General features: G+C 33.9%; 1 protein-coding gene across 1 annotated transcript in view; it reads right to left on the reverse strand.

The window, feature by feature from the left end:
• The window catches only part of TNFSF11 (TNF superfamily member 11), a 51,453-nt gene that overhangs the window by 17,225 nt on the left and 13,852 nt on the right, over positions 1-20,376 (reverse strand). The window contains exon 2 of the mRNA XM_051983866.1: positions 19,838-20,005. Coding sequence (XP_051839826.1) covers positions 19,838-20,005 — 168 coding nt within the window. The remainder of the gene's footprint in view (positions 1-19,837; positions 20,006-20,376) is intronic.

The following is a 20,376-nucleotide window of genomic DNA, read 5'->3' on the forward strand; positions in this document are numbered from 1 at the left end:
TAAAATTGTTCCTGAGAGCTAGTTATATATTTACCAGCAAATATATAACTGATATTGCCAACAACTCAAGATTTCTATGATGTAAGCTTTTCAAATGTCACAAAAATGTGAGCTATTAGGACTAATAAAAAAGGAGGTGGAAATGTAAAACTTCTAAATGAACTCCCTTTGTCTTTTCTGATATTTTTCATTTCTTTGGTTATAGTTGTTCTTTATAAAGCTAAACTCATTCTATTAGAATGTAGTTCATCAAGGGCAAGGATTTTCTTGCTTTTGTATTTCTATCACTATTTAGTAGAGTACCTGGTAGAAAAAGGTGGTCACAATGGACAGTTATAAAGGATTTCATGCTCTTAACTTGAGGTGCAAAAATTTTAAAAAACATGTTTTGATAACTGTATTTCAAAATAATTGGTTTCCTTTGTAATTGTATTCCTTTATACCTTAAAAAAAAACTTTTCTCAGAAAGGCAGAAACTGCCAAAGGAATTCATAACTTTAAAAAGGTTAAGAACCAGCCCCTGGATCAATCGTGAGACTCTTTGAAGTTTTTTTCTAATAATATTTTGTGTATTTTCATTGAATTCTAGAGGTGTCTTCGAATGAATAACATTCTGCTTAAGTTCAATGATTTTATATGTCAAAGAGAAAGACAGAAATGCCACAAAGAACATTTCCAACCTCTTCCTTTCCTATGAATAAACTATTCAGATAAAGAAAAAATGCCTATAATTCATCCATATTTAAACTCAGTTATGAATAACTTATTTTAATTGGTCAGTTTGTTATTTTGGTTAAACATCCTGTGCAATTATAGATCAGAACTCTTCCAATCCCTAATTAAAATAGATTTGCATAAAGTAGGGACAGTAGCCTTTGAAGCAAGACCCTGCAAATAGCTTCAAGCATATGGGAGGGACAGTTTCCAGGGTGAGGAAGCCAAGCAAACACACCCTGCTGTCTCATCTTTCTTGGAGAAGGCTCCTGTACACCTGCCACTGTTATACTGCCCATAATGCCCTGCCATCCCGTAAAACAAGGCTACCCATTTTCTCCCAACTACAGTCTATTTGTCAGCTATTCTATTACATGCAAGAGACTAAGACTGGTCCAGGTGTATATCAAGTAAGCCAATAGCTTTCCATGAGCTTCCCCAAAAATAATGGGTATTGTTATTTATAGTCATTTTTTCAGCAAATTAATAGGAATGAATAACACACTCTCTCTAGGTAGGATGGTTAATGTACTCAGTTTCAGGACTGGCAATATCAGCAGAAGGAGAGGATACTGCCATTTTTTGAAAATAAGCCTAATTTTGACTTACCAAGCTATGATAGTGTCCATTTAGCCTTAAAATCCATTAGAAAAAATTATTTTTGCAGAACACCTAAGAAAACAGCTGCCAAGTTAAAAATACAAGTCTTCCTCACACCGCCATCTCGTGGCCATTCTATATTATGATAAGATCTTAGAATAAAGTTGCCTTCTTCAGCTTTTACAAATGCATATTCTTCCCCATTCTCAAAGTCTAACAAAATGCTCATGAGTAGGGAAATATTAAGGGCCAAGGAAGTATAGCAATAGCTGATGATTTTCCTCTTCGTGATGCAGTAATTTTTCATCTCACAACTCTTCACTTATATAATTCTATTTAATTACTGAGTCCTGATGTGGAACCCAAACTTTAGCTTTTTATCTTTTATTTCAGTCATACTTACTGAATGCCTACATAAATATTTTGATTTTTACAATTTCTCCCCTAGTAAATAAGAAAACAAAAGATCTAAGTCACTGTGCTCTCTTAGTTGGCTCTTATTAATTCATTCCTAATTTGACATCAAAGAACCCTAAGCTTTATTCTCCATGAAATATGATGAAAAATGTTCAGCTTCATGTTCTAAATAATTTCCTAAGCACATGGAACATGAACTGACAAGATTCAATATGGTAGAGTGAATTGTTAATGGAACATATTGACCCACAGGAAATTTTTTTTTAAAACACTATGTCTTCCTATGAAGCCCAGGTTGGAATCATAGTAACAGGCTATTCCCAATATGAAGAAATTTGAATCGGCTCCATTTTTCTAATCTGGGTTTGCTCTTCCATAGATAGCCTGGTGGCTCACCACACCCAAAGTTTATCATAATGATTCAAAGTCCTACCATATTATTAAGTTTCAAGGGGAATTAAAAGCATTCGTTGATGAGGGAAAGGGATAGAGAAGAAAGATTTCACTTTCTGTAACTAGATCTAGGTATATGAAGGCCTTATTTAAAAAAAAAAAAAAGTTATACTGTGTACCTGTAGTTAAATGTTTATCCACACACCTTCCCTCCTTCCGAGTAGCACTGGGAATTTTGCTGCAGGTCATTTAAACATTTACAGTAAATTGTAAACCTCCCTTTGCAAACTCAGCTGTATCACTCTCTGAAAACAAAATTTTGACATTCTTCCAATTTAGTAGTGAATATTATTCAATTGATCTTAATAAGCTTTAATTATGTTCAAGAGATCCAAAATAAACAGGTTTAAGCTACAACTGGGGGACTTTCCTTCTTTCTGAAGGTCAAGAGTCTTAGGTCTGCAAATTGGGTTTACCCATCTAAAAATCCTAAAATGCTCATGATGACATGAGTCACTCGGTACCTGTCAATCAGAATCTCAAAAAAGTCATTTGTACAACCAGATGCTACTGAAGCCACTGTCATCAGCTCATAGCTCATAACTGGGGTCTCAGGTGACTGCCTTCCTCTGCAATACCAGCAGCAGCTGCAGGGACATCTGGCTAGATGAATTAGGATTTAACACTCCAATTGCCAGATATATCACAGGGTGCAGCCACTTGTTAACATATGCAACACATTCATTTTAACATCTTAATGAGGCCATATTCCTAATTCTTCTACAACCCTGTGACAAGCCTAGTGTATTAAGATTTCCAATCAACTGAATGTTGTTAGCATATGACTGTTATATTTTGTAGTTACTGAAAATGAGCAGCCAATTCTTCATACAGTCATTGACTAAGGGGAGAAAAAGTTAGGCAAATAACCCAAATATAAAACTAACTGACTTCCCATACTCCCTAATTTCTCCCCTGCTATGATAGAAATCCCCAATGCTGCTGCCATTTTAGAAAAATAAGAAGATAAAACTGAGTTCTGGAGAAAATATATGCTTCAGAAGTGGAGGAATAATAACTAGCATTTATATAACACCTGAAGATATACAAAGAACTTTAAGCATACATGGACTCCTTTGAAATTTACAGGCACTGCACATATGACTAGCCCCAATTAACTGATGAGAAAAGTAAGGATAGAAAGACTGAGTGCTTTTGAACAAATGGCCTCCCAAGAGTGGAATGTGTTCCCTTTTCACATCAATCTCTTACTTAGCTTCCTGCAAAGTCAGTCTAGCTTCCTCTTTCCTCCACATGAGACCCGTTCCCTCTCTCAAGTTCCTAAATTCTTGCTTCTAAAATTGCTTTGCATTTCTTTGTGGGGCAAGGTAGGTAGTATAATGGATAGAGCAGTGAATCTGGAGTCAAGAAGATCTGAGTTCAAACATGGATTCTCCTCCCCTCCCTGCAACTTAACCTTGTTTTTGCTATATAAATGAAAAAGTGAATGGTTGATAGAATAAACTTTCCAAAGAAGTCAAGAAGGCAAGGGATAAAGAGGCCCAATAAAATTATCATTCCTTGGTTAAAAAAAAAAATTGACATTTTCCTATTGTTTACAAGAGTATTCAAGACTCTGTAAAGCATGCCAGACCGCTTCCATGTTCCTTTCTAATTCCAGAAAGAAATAAGAACATTTTTTACTTATTCTCTATTTGTCCTTTCCCTACTACTATAAATACATTCAGATTTCTAGAGGAATGTGCTGCTAAATGTTTAACAAGCAACTTTCAGGGAAGAAAATGTAGATTCAACATACTTGAGTTTAATTTGCATTAACATTTTCTCCATCATTTTCTTAAGTCTAGATGATCAAAAAATCAAGTTCTGATTTGTAGCACTTATTGACTTCTGATGCACAAATAATCCCACTGAAAATTTAGCAAGAAGCTCTCTTTAGCTAATTTCAGCTGCCTCCAGCACAACTCTGAATTCCTTCTACCCCCCTAAAATCCTTTCTGCATCCTGTTACCCCAAGTTATGTTCCCATCTCTGATTTCCCTTTCTACTTCAAGCCTTAACAATCTATTCTCACTGTCTCTACTTTGCCAATGATGCATGTCTCAGTTCCTATCTTCCTCCCTAAACATTTAATTGACAGTGCACTTTTAAAAGTTACAAATGATTCAATCATCAAGTCTAAAGAGTTTTTTCCTTCAGTCTTCACCTTTCTCAATATTCCTAAAACATGATGCTACCAAGCATCGCATTCATTTGGACATTCTTTTTTCCTTAAATCATCTCCTCTTCTTTCCTTTTTCCTGCCTCAATTCTCTCATCCATTAACATGACTTCAAATATCATCTTCTGCATACAACACCAAAATCCATATTTCAAGCCTTGATTTCTGTCATAAGTTCTAGTGTAACATTCTCTAGCAACAATAATAAAAAATATGTCTTTAGTGTTTTAGGGTATGTAAAATGACATATATTTGTTATCTCATTTGATCCTCACAATTAAAATTATTATTTAACTTAGTTGGATTTCTTCTTAGCATCGCAAGTACCCATCCAAAACTGAATTCATATTCTTCTTTTACTAGCAACTCCCTCTCCCCCCCAAAATTCCTAGCTTTTCCTCTGGACTGTTATATAACACCATAATTTTCCTAGCCACAGAGGATTTATCTTGAACTCATTTCCTTTCTTATATCCAGTTATCAAACCTTGTTAATTCTTATCTAATGTCTTTCCCATTCATTGACTCTTATATGTCCCCTATAATACCAATTTAATCCAAACCTCACTGCTTCTTATCTGGTCTAGGAAATGGCCTCAACTGGTCTCTCTATCTTCAGACTTTCTCTCTCCAAGCCAAATTATATTCCAATTATTAATATTTAATACTCCAAAAGTACAGTTACACATATCATTGCCCAATTAAAATGTTCTCTGGGTACTCCATCTCCTATTGAATAAAGTAAAAATAGGCTCTGAGAAAGCTAGGTGATAGAGTAGATAAACCATTAGGCTTGGAATCAGGAAATATCTAGCCTCAAATGAGTTCATTCTGGCCTCACTTATTAATATGTGCCCCCTAGGCAAGTCACCTAACCATATTTCTCTCAATTCCTTATCTGTAAAAATGATCTGGAGAAGGAAATAGCAAACTGCTATAGGATCTTTGCCAAGAAAACCCCCAAGGGGTTATGAAAAGTTAGACATAACTGAAATAACTAAACAATAATAATTATAACAAAAATAGGCTTCCTATTCTGGAATTCAAGACCAACTCAGTATGAGCATTTATAACCTTATCTCTGACTGCTTCCCCTAAATGTACTTAATTTACACTAGTTAAATTGGATTACTGACTGTTCCTCAAATGTACCTCATGATGGGTTGCAACCTACATTGATAGCAAATACCCACACTCATGCTGATGTAAGATCCTCTTCAAGGTAGTTACCTGGATGGACCAATTTTCTGGTTTAGAAGAAAAATATTTCTGGATTTGTTTCAGAGTTAAAATTTTCCTGAAGTAATCAGTGTATACTTTAATCCTACACTTGATAAAAATAAACACCTTTATTTTCAAAGTGAAACTGAATTCCTAGGTTAAAAAATAATAGGGAGTCCTGAATATTCTTAGAATATATACAAGAAAAACAAATCTATAGAAAGGATTCTGGTAATATAAGGGATAGACTCACACCTTTCCCTGAGATGAGTTATTTCTGATGTTATAACTCTAGTATTAAATTTGTTTATCAATGTTTTATATTTTAATAAAAAGCATTAAGAAATCATCTTGACATAAGGCCAGGTTCTTCTCAAGATAATTTTCCCCTTACTAAAATAAAACTGACATCTACATATCCTCCAACACTATGCAAATATAACTGTTTGCCCCATGGGAAAAATGAGTGATATTAGGAAACTGTACAGGAGTGAAGCTCTTTTAGATCAAGTGAGGTTGTATTCACACACTATGTGTTGTCACTGTCATATATATCACTGAGTCAAATTTAAACTCACTCTTGCATATGATCAAGTCTACTTAGACTGGTTTCTTACATTCTTGTTTGACTTAGTATTTTCCTATTTTGCCCTTTGAATCCTACCATTGGTATTATTCTCATCAATACTTTGAATTCTCAGACATATTTCCCATGTCTACCCCAGACTTCTTGATATGTTGAGACAGCTCACTCTTAGGCTTAGAATGATTCATTACTTGCTTCTGATGTCGTATATCTAGGACTGAACATAACTTAAAAATGACCTACCAGCACCTTTCTGTTTAACCAGCTAACTGTAGCCTCCTCCATATGCAATCTCTGGTCAAAATATATCAGAGAAATAACATACAAATTAGCATGGCTAGTAAAGAATTATTCCACACTATGCGTTACATACTAGGAATGTGATTAGTGAAATTGCCATTTGTTCAGCTAGAAAGTTGCTTTTTTTAAAATGTGCCTTTAAAAATAAATGTTTGATGCACACAGAAGGACTGAAGAACAAGGTGGCCTTGTTTCCTTGTTTTCATGAAGCAAAATGATGCTCTTCTTGGCAGTGCTATGGGCAAGCTGGGAATAGAAAATTAGTTTTTATTGTTTAACCTTCATCGTTTAAATGAGGAAGCTTCTGCTACAGTTAAAGGTCCCCTTGAGTTTTCATAAAGTAGGCTTATGACAGCAATATTAGTCTTCATAAAGAGCCCAATTTTTAAAAATGTCTTAAGCTACTATGTTCTTTTAAAAGACTAATCTCAAGTCTAGGAAGAATAACTACAGTTTAACAACTAAAGACTGACTATTTCCCATGTTTGGGCTCCATTTACCAATTGACAGAATGGTTAACTGAATGGGGAGTGATCCTGCTGCAGAAATTTCTGGCTGCCTGGAATCTGGCTCTGAGAAAGAAAAAGATATAACTGTACACTGAAGCTACAATGGGCAGCTAAGTAGTCTGGTGGAAAGAATGCTGGGTATGGAGGAGGAAGACTTATCTTCCTTGAAGTCAAATCTAGCCTCAGACACTTATAAGCTGGGTCATCCTAAACAAGTCACTTAATGCTACTTGCCTCAGTTTCTTTATCTGTAAAATAAGCTGTAAAATGGAATCACAAAGAATCAGATATGTCTGAACAACAATAACAAAGAAGTGATAATGATCTATAAGAAGCCAGAAAGAGATGGGGTAGAGGTTCTAACTTTAGAAAATGCAAAGCAAATAATAAAAAATAAACAATTCTATCATTATAGGACCAAAAGAGTTTAAATCTGAAAGTGACTTCAGGAATTATCTAATTGAATTTCTTCATTTCCTAGGTGAGCAAGGCAATTTTCAGAGAAGTATGGTGTTTTCCCTGAAATCACAGAATTAGAACTAATATTAGTATATTAAAAAAAAGAAGTGCAACTAAAATTTCCTAAGTTCCAAAAATAATTCACATTTATAATGCCTTATAGCTTACAAAACACTCTCTTCAGTTATTCTGTACAGTAGGTAACGATAGCAATAACTGAAATATCTAAGGAACTTTACTATTTACAATGTAATTTTATATACACTCCCTCTGATTCATTAGTATCACAATCCCCATGTCATAATGAGGAAACAAAGCCACAGAGAAAGTAAAAAAGCAAGCAGATTGCAAATTGATGTATTTTTTTCTCCAAATCCACTGTTCTTCTTATGATGGAGAAAATGCATCATACATGGAGGGCTAGATGCTAAAATATGTGCATAAATTTAAAAAAATTCTTCTGCAAGTTAACTTCTCTCTGAAGGAAATTTTGAATCAACCAGCAGGATCTGAAACTCCATGATAAGGTTGACTCAAAACTTAAAGGGTAAGGGCTTGAGTCACATGGGCTAAAGACGGGATTGAACCCTCCGACTGAGATTTGCAAGGGTCTACTGGAGGTGGACATCAACATATGCAAGATTGAGAAGAATTTTCATGTCTTCATACTCATGCTCATTCATTCCTATGGTATATGCTTATTGAGTAAAATGGCAAGTGGAATTTCTGCCTTATTTAAATCAATGGTACACTGACTTGGAGTTAGGAATATCTGTGTTGAAACTCTAAGTTTGTGGAGACAGAAGCTATGAATTCAGACTTTTACTATCTGTATAATCTTAGGCAAGTCACTAAAATTTTCTCATGTTTCCTTATTTGTAAAAGAGAAATAACACTAGTATCTATTCTGCAGGATTGTTAGGAAGATCAAATAAAATAATATATGTAAATTACTTTGCAAATTTTAAGGTGCAATGCAAATGATAGACCTTATCATTATTTCTTCTCACCCTTCTGTCTGTCTCAGTATCTCTTCATTTTTTTTGCTGAGCACATATGTTTAAATTCATATAAATTAAGTGCGTAATGTGACCTTACACACAGCCAGCCATGTGAACTTAAGAAAATCATTCATCCTCTTCCAGCCTCAGTTTCCTCACCTATTAATTGAGAAGAATAATAGCCTATACCACCCAAGATTATTGTGAGAATAAAAATGCCATATGGGGTGTCCCAAAAATCTTAGTACAGTCTTAAGCTTTAATAACTTAAAAGTATATTAAGACAACTCATATAATGGGATATCTGTATAAATGCTAATGACTAGGGACTCGGGATTAGCCTTTCCACCCTGCTAAATAAAAAAAAAAAAATAGGAGAGGCTCAAAATTCCTAAGTTGCCCTGCCAGAGTCATGGTCCAAAGCCTCTTCTAGATAATAGGGAGATTATGTATTAACTAACAATTTCCTCAGCATGAATCCACAGCAGATCCTGACCCAATATCTGGTCCTGCTGGATCTTATAAAACCCTATACAAGGACTATAAAATTGCATCCTCTTTGATCCAGCAATATCACTACTGGATCTGTATCTAAAAGAGATCATGGGAAAGGACCCACATGTGCAAAAATGTTTGTAATAGCTCTTTTTGTGGTGGCAAGGAACAGGAAATTGAGTAGATGCCCATAATTGGGGAATAGCTGAATAAGGTATGATGTATAATGGAAAATGATTGTTCTATAAGAAATAATGAGCAAGATTTTTTAAAAATTTGGAAAGACTTGCATGAACTGATATTGATTCTGATACTAAGTGAAGTGAGTAGAACTATTTTTGCATGTATTTGGAAAAATAAAAAGCTATTAATGATAATAATAATAATGAAAGAAATGATGAGCAGGATGATTTCAGTAAAGCCTGGAAAGATTTGCATGGATTGATGATGAACGAAGGTGAGCAGAAGCAGGAGAACATTGTACACAGTAACAGCAAGGTTATGTGATGATCAACTACAATAGACTTAGCTATTCTAAGCATTATAGTGATCCAAGACAATTCCAAGAGACTTGAGATGGAAAATGTCATCTGCCTCCAGAAAGAAAACTATGGAGACTGAATGTGGATCAAAGCATACTATTTTCACCCTTCTTTTTTTTTTCTCATGGTTTTTCTCTTTTGTTCTGATTTTTCTTTCCCAACATGACTAATATGGAAATATGTTTAAAATGATTATACATGTATGACCTATATCAGATTGCTTGCTCTCTTGGGTAGGAGGGAGATAAGGGATATAGTGAGAAAAAAAGATTTGGAACTACAAAAATGAATGTTGAAAACTATCTTCACATGTAATTGGGGAAAATAAAATATTATTGAAATTTTTTTAAAATTCAGGTATAAAAACAAACAAATAAACAAAACAACCAGATAGAAAAAGAACCCTATTAAAAACCCATGTCCAATTCCATCTGCTTATACCCCTACCCCCATAGACCTAATCCTTCTCATTATGAATATTTCCCCTAGATAAAATTACATTTCTGTACTTTCTATCCTTTTGTTACTATCTTTCTCATATGAACTCTGGAACACCAAACCTCACCTTAAACTGCATAAAAACAGCAGGATAACTGAACAGATAACTGAACACAGTGTCTGGCACACAGATGTTTAACAAATGCATAATGATGGTTTAAGATGATTTATTCCATTTCACAGGGTGAGTTAAATAGGTGGATTCATAGCTACTAACTACAGAGCTCAATGGTGCCCTTTTTACTACATTAAATGTTTGGTTTTCAAGTTATATAAGTCAGAACTGAGAGATATGGCTTAAAATTTTTTGGATGAAGAAGGAATGGAAATTTTTGCAACCTTAGGTATATAGGTATATAAAATAAGTATGTAAACCAAACATTTACTGATAATAAATCAATTTTGTGACCCTCACATTCAGTTATGAAACCCCATATGGGGTCAAGACCCACAGATTAAGCGATTTTGATATCGACTTTTCTCCTTACAGACTATACTCCTCTCCAAGATAATTATAATGAAAATATTCCATTCCATCAGTAAACACATTACTTAATCTAAGAGATCTTAAGTTGCATTTAAAGGGACACTGGAGCTGGCTCTCTCAGAAGGGCAAACTTAAATTTTCAGTGTGAGTATTTACACTTCTCATTGTTGTTCAGTTGTTTCAGTCATGTTCAACTTTTCATGTTCCTTTTTTGGAGTTTTCTTGGTAGAGATATAGGAGATAATCTCCAACTTATTTTACAGATGAGGGAACCGAGGCAAATAGGATTAAGTGATTTGCTCGAGGTCACACATTTAGAAAGTTTCTGAGTCAGATTTGAAATCAGGAAAATGAGTCTTCCTGATTTCAGGACCTGCCTTCTATATACTGCATCTCCTAGTTCACTATGTCATTTAGCCACTCAGAAAATGGCAAAGGCTACTATAAATGAGGGTTTGATTATTTTGTTAACTTTTGGGCTAAACAAAGTGACAGAGAAGATGTTAATTATGCAAACCAGTTTTGAAAGTATGTCATGCTTTTGGAAAGAGGGTTGTTAAATGTTTACCAGCACACCTTTGGCTGTTTCCCAAGATTTTCCATTTCTGTATATTGCATAATTTTTTCAAATCTTCATCTAATATGTCTTTCCTTTTTCTGGATTACTGCCTCTTGCATCAGGATGACTACCACTCCCCATATATACACATACAAACCCACACAAGACTGGCCTGCAACATGTCCCATTTGCACATGATCCTGTTTTCTCAACCTTCTACTGAGTTGCAGGTTACCATAGCCAAGATATTAGGCAAAAAGCAATAAGATGGTAGATGTTTTGTAGGGGAAAATGTGGGAATTGCTTCAACTTTCCCATAAAAACAGCTTTCACAAAAGTTAAGTATGATCAATTTTGAATTGCACTTCCCAAAAGTGTTATGGCTAAGGACAATGAAATCCCATTAGAAAACCACTACATGACTAACATCTTGATTTGGGAACACCAGAGCCCCAGAAACTCAAGTTTCCTTGTGGGTTTACAAGAAACCTCCTTGGGATGTATGCTCTATCTATGCTAAGAGAACAACCAAAAAAAATATGAGTGTTTTATTTTCCTTGCTTGTGTGTGTGTGTGTGTGTGTGTGTGTGTGTGCTAACCATATAAAAAATAAGATATGGTTTGAATCGAAAAGTTCCATTCATTAGAATCACAGATGCAATCAAATTGTGGAAAGCATATTATACCTTCCTAAATTTAATTAATTTCTTATTCATTTCTGAGGTTTGGGGAAATATTGCTTAGGAGAGTTAGACTGAGATGCTGTGATCAGCAAATACAAACCATCAAAAAAGTTTTACTCCATCAATTTCTAGTTTTGTTTTTATTTTACAACTCCAAAATCCAACAAAATTTGAATTTTTAAAAGTGAAATATGTAGATAACTACCCAAGAATTCTAGAGATTCTAAGTACATAAGCCTAAAAGGAATCTTCTGAGACTTTCTAAGTTAACTGTTATTAAATCAACCCTAAGTCTTTTTTAGTCTATGATATCCAGATTTTCTTTGACCTTTGGATGATAAAAAGACTTGCTAACCATAAAACTTATTTCAGGATTTAGTAGAAAATCCTTTGTTTTTTAACCCTTTTTGCTAAAAGACTTTGAAAAATATATTGGTCCATGTTGCTGATTTAGTAAGTAAGGTATAGGTAAATATTACTAAATATTTCTTTGATAACCAAAAACTTGCCTATTCTCAAGGTCATGACCCTCTATCCATCAGTCTTCACTGTACAAAATTGCAAAAGTTTCAGGAGATAAAGCTGAATGGTCCAATGCTTTCATTTTAAAGAATAAGAAACTAAGACCTTGAAGAAGTTATTTGGTCAAAGTCTGGTGGTAAGGGGGGAATGATTTGAACCCAGATTTTAAAAATCTCTTTGAGATTTTCATAGTGGTTTATTTTATATCTTTATTTTGTTTAAATCATTGGTTTATTCTTATTGTCCTGTGTCTACCTAAAAGTGAAATAAAGAAAAAAAATTCCAAATAAGGTTTCACTGTGTAGTAACTTTGGCCTTTTGAAATTCTTCCAAGTTCATTTCCCAAAATTAACTCAGTCCACCAATATAAGATCAGATAGAGACAATGCAACTTAGCGTAATGGTGATGTGGGGTTGGGAGTGGGGCTTTAATTTGGAGACTTATATGATACCTACTTCCCATAGTAAATACAATCCAGAATCATTCCCTATTGTATGAATCTCACTCATCTGTGCAGTCTATCAATGTCCCATAGCAGGTCTAGCTTGAAAGACAAAAAGAGGTAACAAAAATTGAAAAAAGCATAGACTGAATGCTTTCTTAGGTTATTGTGTCTACTACTCTTAACAGTAATAACATCTAGATCTAGGTGTGATATGAACTCATAAAGTTGTACATAAATTACTTTGGCTCTAGTTGTATAAGTGAAAAAATTGAGTCAATCAAATAAGCTTCAGGTTCCAATGACAATGATGATAGCTAATAATTATATTATATCCTACATAATTATATATGTATATATAATTATAAATCACTTTAAGGTTTATAAATAAGTTTATATACATCTCATTGATCCTCAGAACAATCCTACAAGGTAGAGTTATTATTCCCTATTTCCCTATAATAATATAATATATTATTATTATTCCAATTTCACCGATGAGAAAATAAAGGCAGACAATACATGGCACCACTCTGTTGCTACCCAAAGATCCAGCAGTATTTTCTAATGCAAAGTGCTTAGCAGCTTTGAGATCCTGGTCCCTTGTACAGACCATCCCTTTAAATTTCTCTGAAGCCATCTTTCAAGAAAGGTTTGTTTCCCAATGGTGTTACTCAATGTAGAAACAATAACTCACTGCCTGACATTCTAAATACAAGTGGTAGTAGTCTTTTAGCCAGTGTACTCATAATTCTGACCTTGTTACCAGTCCTGTGTGTTCCAGATATATTCAGCAAATAAACAAATGGCTTTTTATAAGGACAAGGGGTAAGGATGGGTGAATGAGTGGTCTAGTAGCCAACTGTTCTTGCTGTACAAAGGATTCCTGAGCTCAAACCCAAGCTGGCTACTTCACTCCCTAAGACAGCAAGGACTGGGAATACTGCCAAAAGTGGGAAACAAGGGGAGAAATGAAATAACTTTATACATTGGGTGCCAGATATGTAATAGTTTTGTTGTTTTTTTAAATTGTCATAGACTGTTATAATAGACTTCATAAATTGCAGTTGGTGAGGTTGGATCACTAAGAGGCTTTTAGAGTTCTGTGCTAAAGGGGAAAAAAAGCCAAGAAAACCCAACCACAAATGAAAAAGAAAGAGAAAAAACAGCATTACTTGTCTGACCAAAGACATGCTATGTAAACATTTTCATGAGCACATCCGATGTAAAATTGTGTCCTGTATCTGTTTCCAACGAACACTTTGAGCCCTTCGTGATGTCTAAGACAACTGTGCTGTATAAGGATTCCCAAATTAATGTTGTTTGAGGATTACTTTTATATCCATTCTTAGAACTAAGCTGAATATCCTTGAAAAGTAAGAATAGCTACAATACTAGACAGTGAATTGAAAGACTTGGGCTTGAGCCACCTTACTGGGATCATCATTTTAGGTAAGTAATTTAATGTCTTGGATCTTCAGTTTCCTCCTCTTTAAAATAAGAATAAATATATTTACACTACCTAACTCAGGGTAGTTGTAAGAATTAAATGAGATGTTTTGTTAAAAATACTGCGTGGCAACTAATGATATTTTCTTTTAAGTATACTCTGGAATTGAACTGGCCTATTTTAAAGGAAAAAAATCTTATTTTGCAAAGTGTGTGCAAAATTTCATATAATTTAATAATAACTATCCCCCAAATAAATGCAGCATGTTAGACATAACTGAGTTCATCTAACTTCTTATAGCACCGTGCTGGGCAATAAATGCTTATTGACTGAATAAATGATCTCCTACAAGTAAATTTTTTGATGGAGGAAAGGAGATTTTTTTTTAATTGTTGTCCTTCTGTTTGGGTACAGGGACTTCAAAAGTATACAAACACACAGAGAGATACAAACACACTGTTCTTTGGCCCCACAAAAGAATTTCCCCTTGTTATTTATTGTATAGTCATTTCAGTCATGTCTAACTCTTGATGACACTATTTGAGGTTTTCTTGGCAAAGACAGTATAGTGGTTGGCCGTTTCCTTTTCCAGCCATTTTACAGATGAGGAACCGAGAAAAACAGGATTAAATGACTTTCCCAGGATCACGCAACTAATCTAAGACTGGATTTGAATTTAGGAAGATGAGTCTTCCTGACTCCAGGCCTGGCACTATTCCACCCCAGAAGTCCAATGTTACCTATTAGTTATAGTATTAATTATAATATTAGTATAATATTTATGTTAAAAAGGAGTGGCAACAATTACTATACAAGAAAGTATAATGAGCAAATTTGAGGAGCAAGTCTTTATTTATCTTGCTAAGAAGAACATTTGCCCATTATGTTAGACCTTATTCTTTTATTCCCACTAGTATGATTTGAATGAATCTAAAAGATTTGCCTGTTCCAAATTTGTCCTCACTGACTTATAACACCTCAAATTCTTAGCATTAGCTATTCATTTGAATGAGGGATTATATTGTGTCTCCCAAAGGCCTCTGTTTAAATGCAAATGTTATATAATATTAAGTTATTAGCTCCTGTACAGTTCTTATAATTCAATAGTTTAAGGACTCATCATTTCCTCTGAAGGATATTCCTTTAACACCTTAACACAAATTTATCACTAGTCAGTCCCTTAAAAAGGAAGAGGAGAAATGGGACATAGAATAGGTATGATTTAATATTAGGGGAAGACATAATAATAGGGCTTCTAAATAGTTAAGAGACAGCATAAGGGCATAAGGACATAAGGAGATCTGAGCAAGAGGGAGAGGTCAGAGGACACTGAAGACATATTTAACCAACTGAACGGTAGACATTTGGCCAATTTAGTAAGTTCTCAGAGCCAGATCTGATTCTATGCAACAGTACCTAAAAGCAATAATTATCTTAGCCTGAATTTTGAAATGTAAAGTACATGGAAATTGAAACCTATATTGATATGACTCATGGACATGAATGGTGTTAATGAAGATAGAATATCTTATTTAAATAAATATATGGCCTTAGCACAAGAATTATAAACAATACCTCAACCAATCAATTTGCTATTTGTTCTTCCATGCTTTAGTTATTTGCTAACATTTGATCCTTAATAGCATTTATAAATACAATAGTACTTGATGAAACACATAATCAACATGCTGGTATAACATGAGTTGATTATATGCAACCTGTCCAAAGTAGTTCAATTATTATTAAAAGAAAGTCCTTATATTACCTTAATCATGATACTGCAGTGAAGACCTCTAGGTCTCTGATGTACTTTTACTATGTTTATAAAAAGTTTAATATTTTTCTTCTGTTATTTGAACAGCCCTGTTTACCAGCTCTAGTATCATCATATCTTATTTTGCAGACCATTAAGAAAGCTCATATGTAGTTGTCACTTTTTTCAGTGCAAACTACAAGCTGGAGCTTAACAAATGCTTTTAAAGAATAATGTCTAGTCTCTCTAAGTAGGACACTGAGTTTCCAAAAGTCAACATTCTTGTTCTTTTACGAAGCAGAGAGAGAGAGAGAGAGAGAGAGAGAGAGAGAGAGAGAGAGAGAGAGAGAGAGAATGAATAACCTATATAGCCACTCTTATATAGTTGCTAAACCCATCATAATATATTTGCCTGTAACCTATATGGGGCAGCTAGATGGCACCTTGGATAGGGTGCTGGAAATCAAAAAGACCCATCTTCTAGAATTCAGACCTAACTACAGACACTTACTAGTTGTGTGACTCTGAGTAAGTTATTTCACTCTGTTTACTTAATTTCCTCATCAGTAAAATAAGCTGGAAAAGAAATGGATGAATCTCTCCAGTTGTCTCTGCCAAGAAAACTCCAAAAATGGGTCATGAAGAGTTGAACTATCTTTGCATATGATACTATTTTAATAGAATATTCAGGGACTCTGCTTCTACTTTTTCAAACCACCTATATATTTTTTTTCTGAGAGAACATGAATTTCTTTTATTTACTCTAGCTAAATGTCTGACTTCATTTTGTTTAAAGACACAGGACACCAGGAAGAGGATGTGAGAGAAATTTAAACATTTCCACAAAAAGCTAATGAGAATACAGACAAAACTTTGGAAGACAATTAGAATTTCACATAACTTTTGGAAGAGATCATCAAGCTGGATAGAAGATGGAAGACATCTAGAAATGGCAAAAATAAACTGAGTGATATCATATAATGAATTGAAATATTGTTTTGATTAAATGTTTTGTAAATGCAAGCTCCTCCCACAAGAGAATTATATTTCTGTAGTGCAGCAGCAACTTTGGAAAGGAAGTTACTGATATTTGTGGTCTACTTTTAAAAAATGGTGACTTTTTTTTTGGTAGGTGGCAAGGGGAACTAACAACTTCTTTAATTTTATAGAATGGATTTTCCCCCCTAAATTCTTGCAAGTTCCCAATGTTATATTACAATTTTTGCTAGAAGCCACAGAGCCAATCAACTTGTTGACGTGCTTGAATCTCATTGATTTTGCAAGAATGAAAGCAGAAATTTCATGTTAGCACAGCAACATACCCAATGTGGTTGAAAATTTTGGTTTTTACTACCAATATCTTTTCCCCTTAGAAATTTTAGAACAATAAAACCCAAACCTTTTAGACATGTAGAAAGACTTTAATTTGTTTTTGACTTTGATTTTTTCTCTCTTCCCAACCTTCTAATATGTACATTCAATCAAAATTACTGGTGAGATTTTTAAATGGTAATTTTGTTTGGAAGACTTGTTGATGCTTCCATGATGAAATGAATAGAAGAAACCTGGACAAGTGGGGAATATACAAAAATTAAGATTGAGATGTATGGGTTCTCTACTCACTGAGATAGATACAAATTCTTTGATCAATCACCTAAACAATGTCAAGAGAAGCAAAGACCTAGTTGTGAAAGAATTCCTCAATTGTGTTCCTAGAAATTAAGAGAAGTATTTGGTTTTACATATCTATAAACAATTTATTCCCCACTTTAAGCTTTAGTCTCCCTTTTCTCATCTTCCTGTTCCTCCTCCTCCTCCTCCTCCTCTTCCTCATCATCATCATAGCTAGCATTTATATAGCACTTTAAGATTAAAAAAAAAACAGGAAAAATACAATCTCATATAATCCTTAATAACAAACTACAAAGTAAGTTTTAATTTTATCCCCAGATAATATTATCCCCAAAAGTTAACTAATCTGCTCACAATCACACAACTTATAAATATCTGAGCTCAAATGTAAATTCAGAACTTCCTGATTCTAGGTACTGAAGATTTTGACTCTATTGATTGGGTAACAATCTCTAAGGTGTCTTAAAGCTGAAATATTCTATCATTCTTTTTGAAAAAAAATTATTCTAGATTGAAATGCTAAATAAGATGGACATTTCTATACTCATCATAATACAGAAAAAGAAGGCTATAAATTAAACTGCAAATTTCATTTCTGTGCAACTGCTTGTCTTTTTTAAAATTCATATTTAAATATAAATAAAAATATAATCAATCCAATGTGTAACTTTCAATGCTATCCTTCTAATTTATGATTGATTCCATGATTCCCAATATCTCCTAGTTTGTAGAAGTGATGTCATTTATCTTTGACCTTCTAACTTCTTCACACTTCCTTATTTTCTTCTGTTTAAAGAAAGGAAAGTACTTTTTAATCTTTAGTTTTCTCTCTTCTTCCCCCTCTCCACCTTCTAACATTTCCTATCCTAATTGTTAACCATTTAATAAGCACTAAATACAGTCTTCTCATTGGAGTTGAAGTCCGAAGACCTGGGTTCAAATTCTGTCTACAGCACTTCCTATCCATGTAATTTTTGATAAGTCACTTCAATCTCTTCTCTCCTCACTTAAGAAGCAACAATTTCTTTATGCAAGAATCTAGCTCACATGGCTACTGTAAAACATTTTGTAAACTATAAAGTCACATTTAATGATTTCATGCAAATCTTTCCATGTTTTTCTAACATTGTATACAGTAGCATTAATATAGTTTTAAGAAACAACTTTGAGCAACTAAGTAAATTTTGATTAATATAAATACTCAATTTAACTATAAAGGGCCTATGAAGAAAGACACTATCCACATCCAGAGAAAGAGCTGATAAATAGACATTAGTATAGAATGATTTTTACATTTACATATATATATAGATGCGGGTGTATATGTACTTATTTGTATATAATGGTGGTCATCTCTAGAGTGGGGCTGGATTAAAAATGAGAATAAATTTACATGACAATTTTGTTGTATGCTTTAAGGGAATAAAAAATTGCATATGAGAGATTTGCAATTTGATGTATAATCATCTATTTTATTGTACTATGTTGTGGAAATGTCTATTTTATTCCATGAATTAGAAATAAAAATTTTAATAGTGACATTTAAGTGTGGGCTATGATTATCTTCACTGGAAAAGAAAAAATATAATATGAAAAATGTATACCTATATAAAAGAAATGAAGTCATTCACTGGGGCAACAATTTCTGGGTCACTGATTTCAAGCCAGAAAATTGACCCATCAACTTACCACAAACCAACATGTATTTCCTCCAAGTATGAATTCAAATTCATCTTCTAAAAAACATTTTTTTAAAAACGAGGAAAGTAGGGGAAGAGAAGGAAGATGGAAGATGAGAGCATCCATTCAGAATTAATTAATCTGGGGACTATTAAGTATTTGATGAGTCATCACAGGAAATGAGGAATTAAACTAGTTCTGCTTGGCCCCAGAAGGCAGAACTAAGAACAGAGGGTGGAAGTAGCAAAGAAGCAACTTAGATTTCGCGTTAAGAAATCTTCTTAAGAAAAAAACTATCCAAAAGTCCAAAATGTGCTTACTCAGCAAGGAATGGGTTCTCCTTTCCTGGAGGACCATTTAATGACCCTTTGTTACATCTCTTATAGAGGAGATTCTGATCTATCCAGAGACTGGAATAGACAACTTCTAAAACTCCTTCCAGTTCTGAGGTTCTGTGACATCAGGAAGGTATTGACCAATGCATTTCTATGTTGACTGTACACAAAAATATTGCCTGGTTCTTTTACAAGTGATTTTTCTTTTCTTAAAGAATCATCAAAGATGGCTGTATCTGAATGAATTTAATTCTGAAAACTGGAAAAGCAAATCTCTACCCATGATCCTTCAATAATAGAGAGTGGGGCCCACTCACCTTCTGCAATGCTCCTTGAAAGGCTTGTTTGATTCTTCGACAGGGATCAGACATTAATTTCCCATCTTGACCTTCCAGAGAAGAATCTTGCAAATCTGAGTTTTCATGGAGTTTGAAAAGTTTTATAAAGCAACAGGTATCATCATCTGAAATCCTATTGGGGTCCATCTGAAATAATATTTTTAAGAATGTTAAAGAAACTGTATTCATCCTGCTATTTAACAAAGTGTAACTTAGGTATGACAAAGTCATTACTTTAAGATGTCTCCTTTTCTCAGAAGCATATTAAAAATCTGTGCAATATAATTCAAGTTGCTTCAGTTCAGTCTGAAGAGTGATTACATACTTTCCAAAGAAGTGTTGAGAAAAAGTAAAATTCTTTAAATATCTTTTGTCATAATATTAAAGATTTTAATATTAACAGTAAGAGAAAGTAATTTGAAGCTTCATAAGGAGAAGAACCGTGTCTTCCTTGTATTCCTCATAATGTCTACCACATTACTTTGACTACAAATGTTTGGTAGAGGGAGTAGAAGGGT

The sequence above is a fragment of the Antechinus flavipes genome, chromosome 3 (genome assembly GCF_016432865.1).
Source record: "Antechinus flavipes isolate AdamAnt ecotype Samford, QLD, Australia chromosome 3, AdamAnt_v2, whole genome shotgun sequence".
Lineage (NCBI taxonomy): Eukaryota > Metazoa > Chordata > Mammalia > Dasyuromorphia > Dasyuridae > Antechinus > Antechinus flavipes.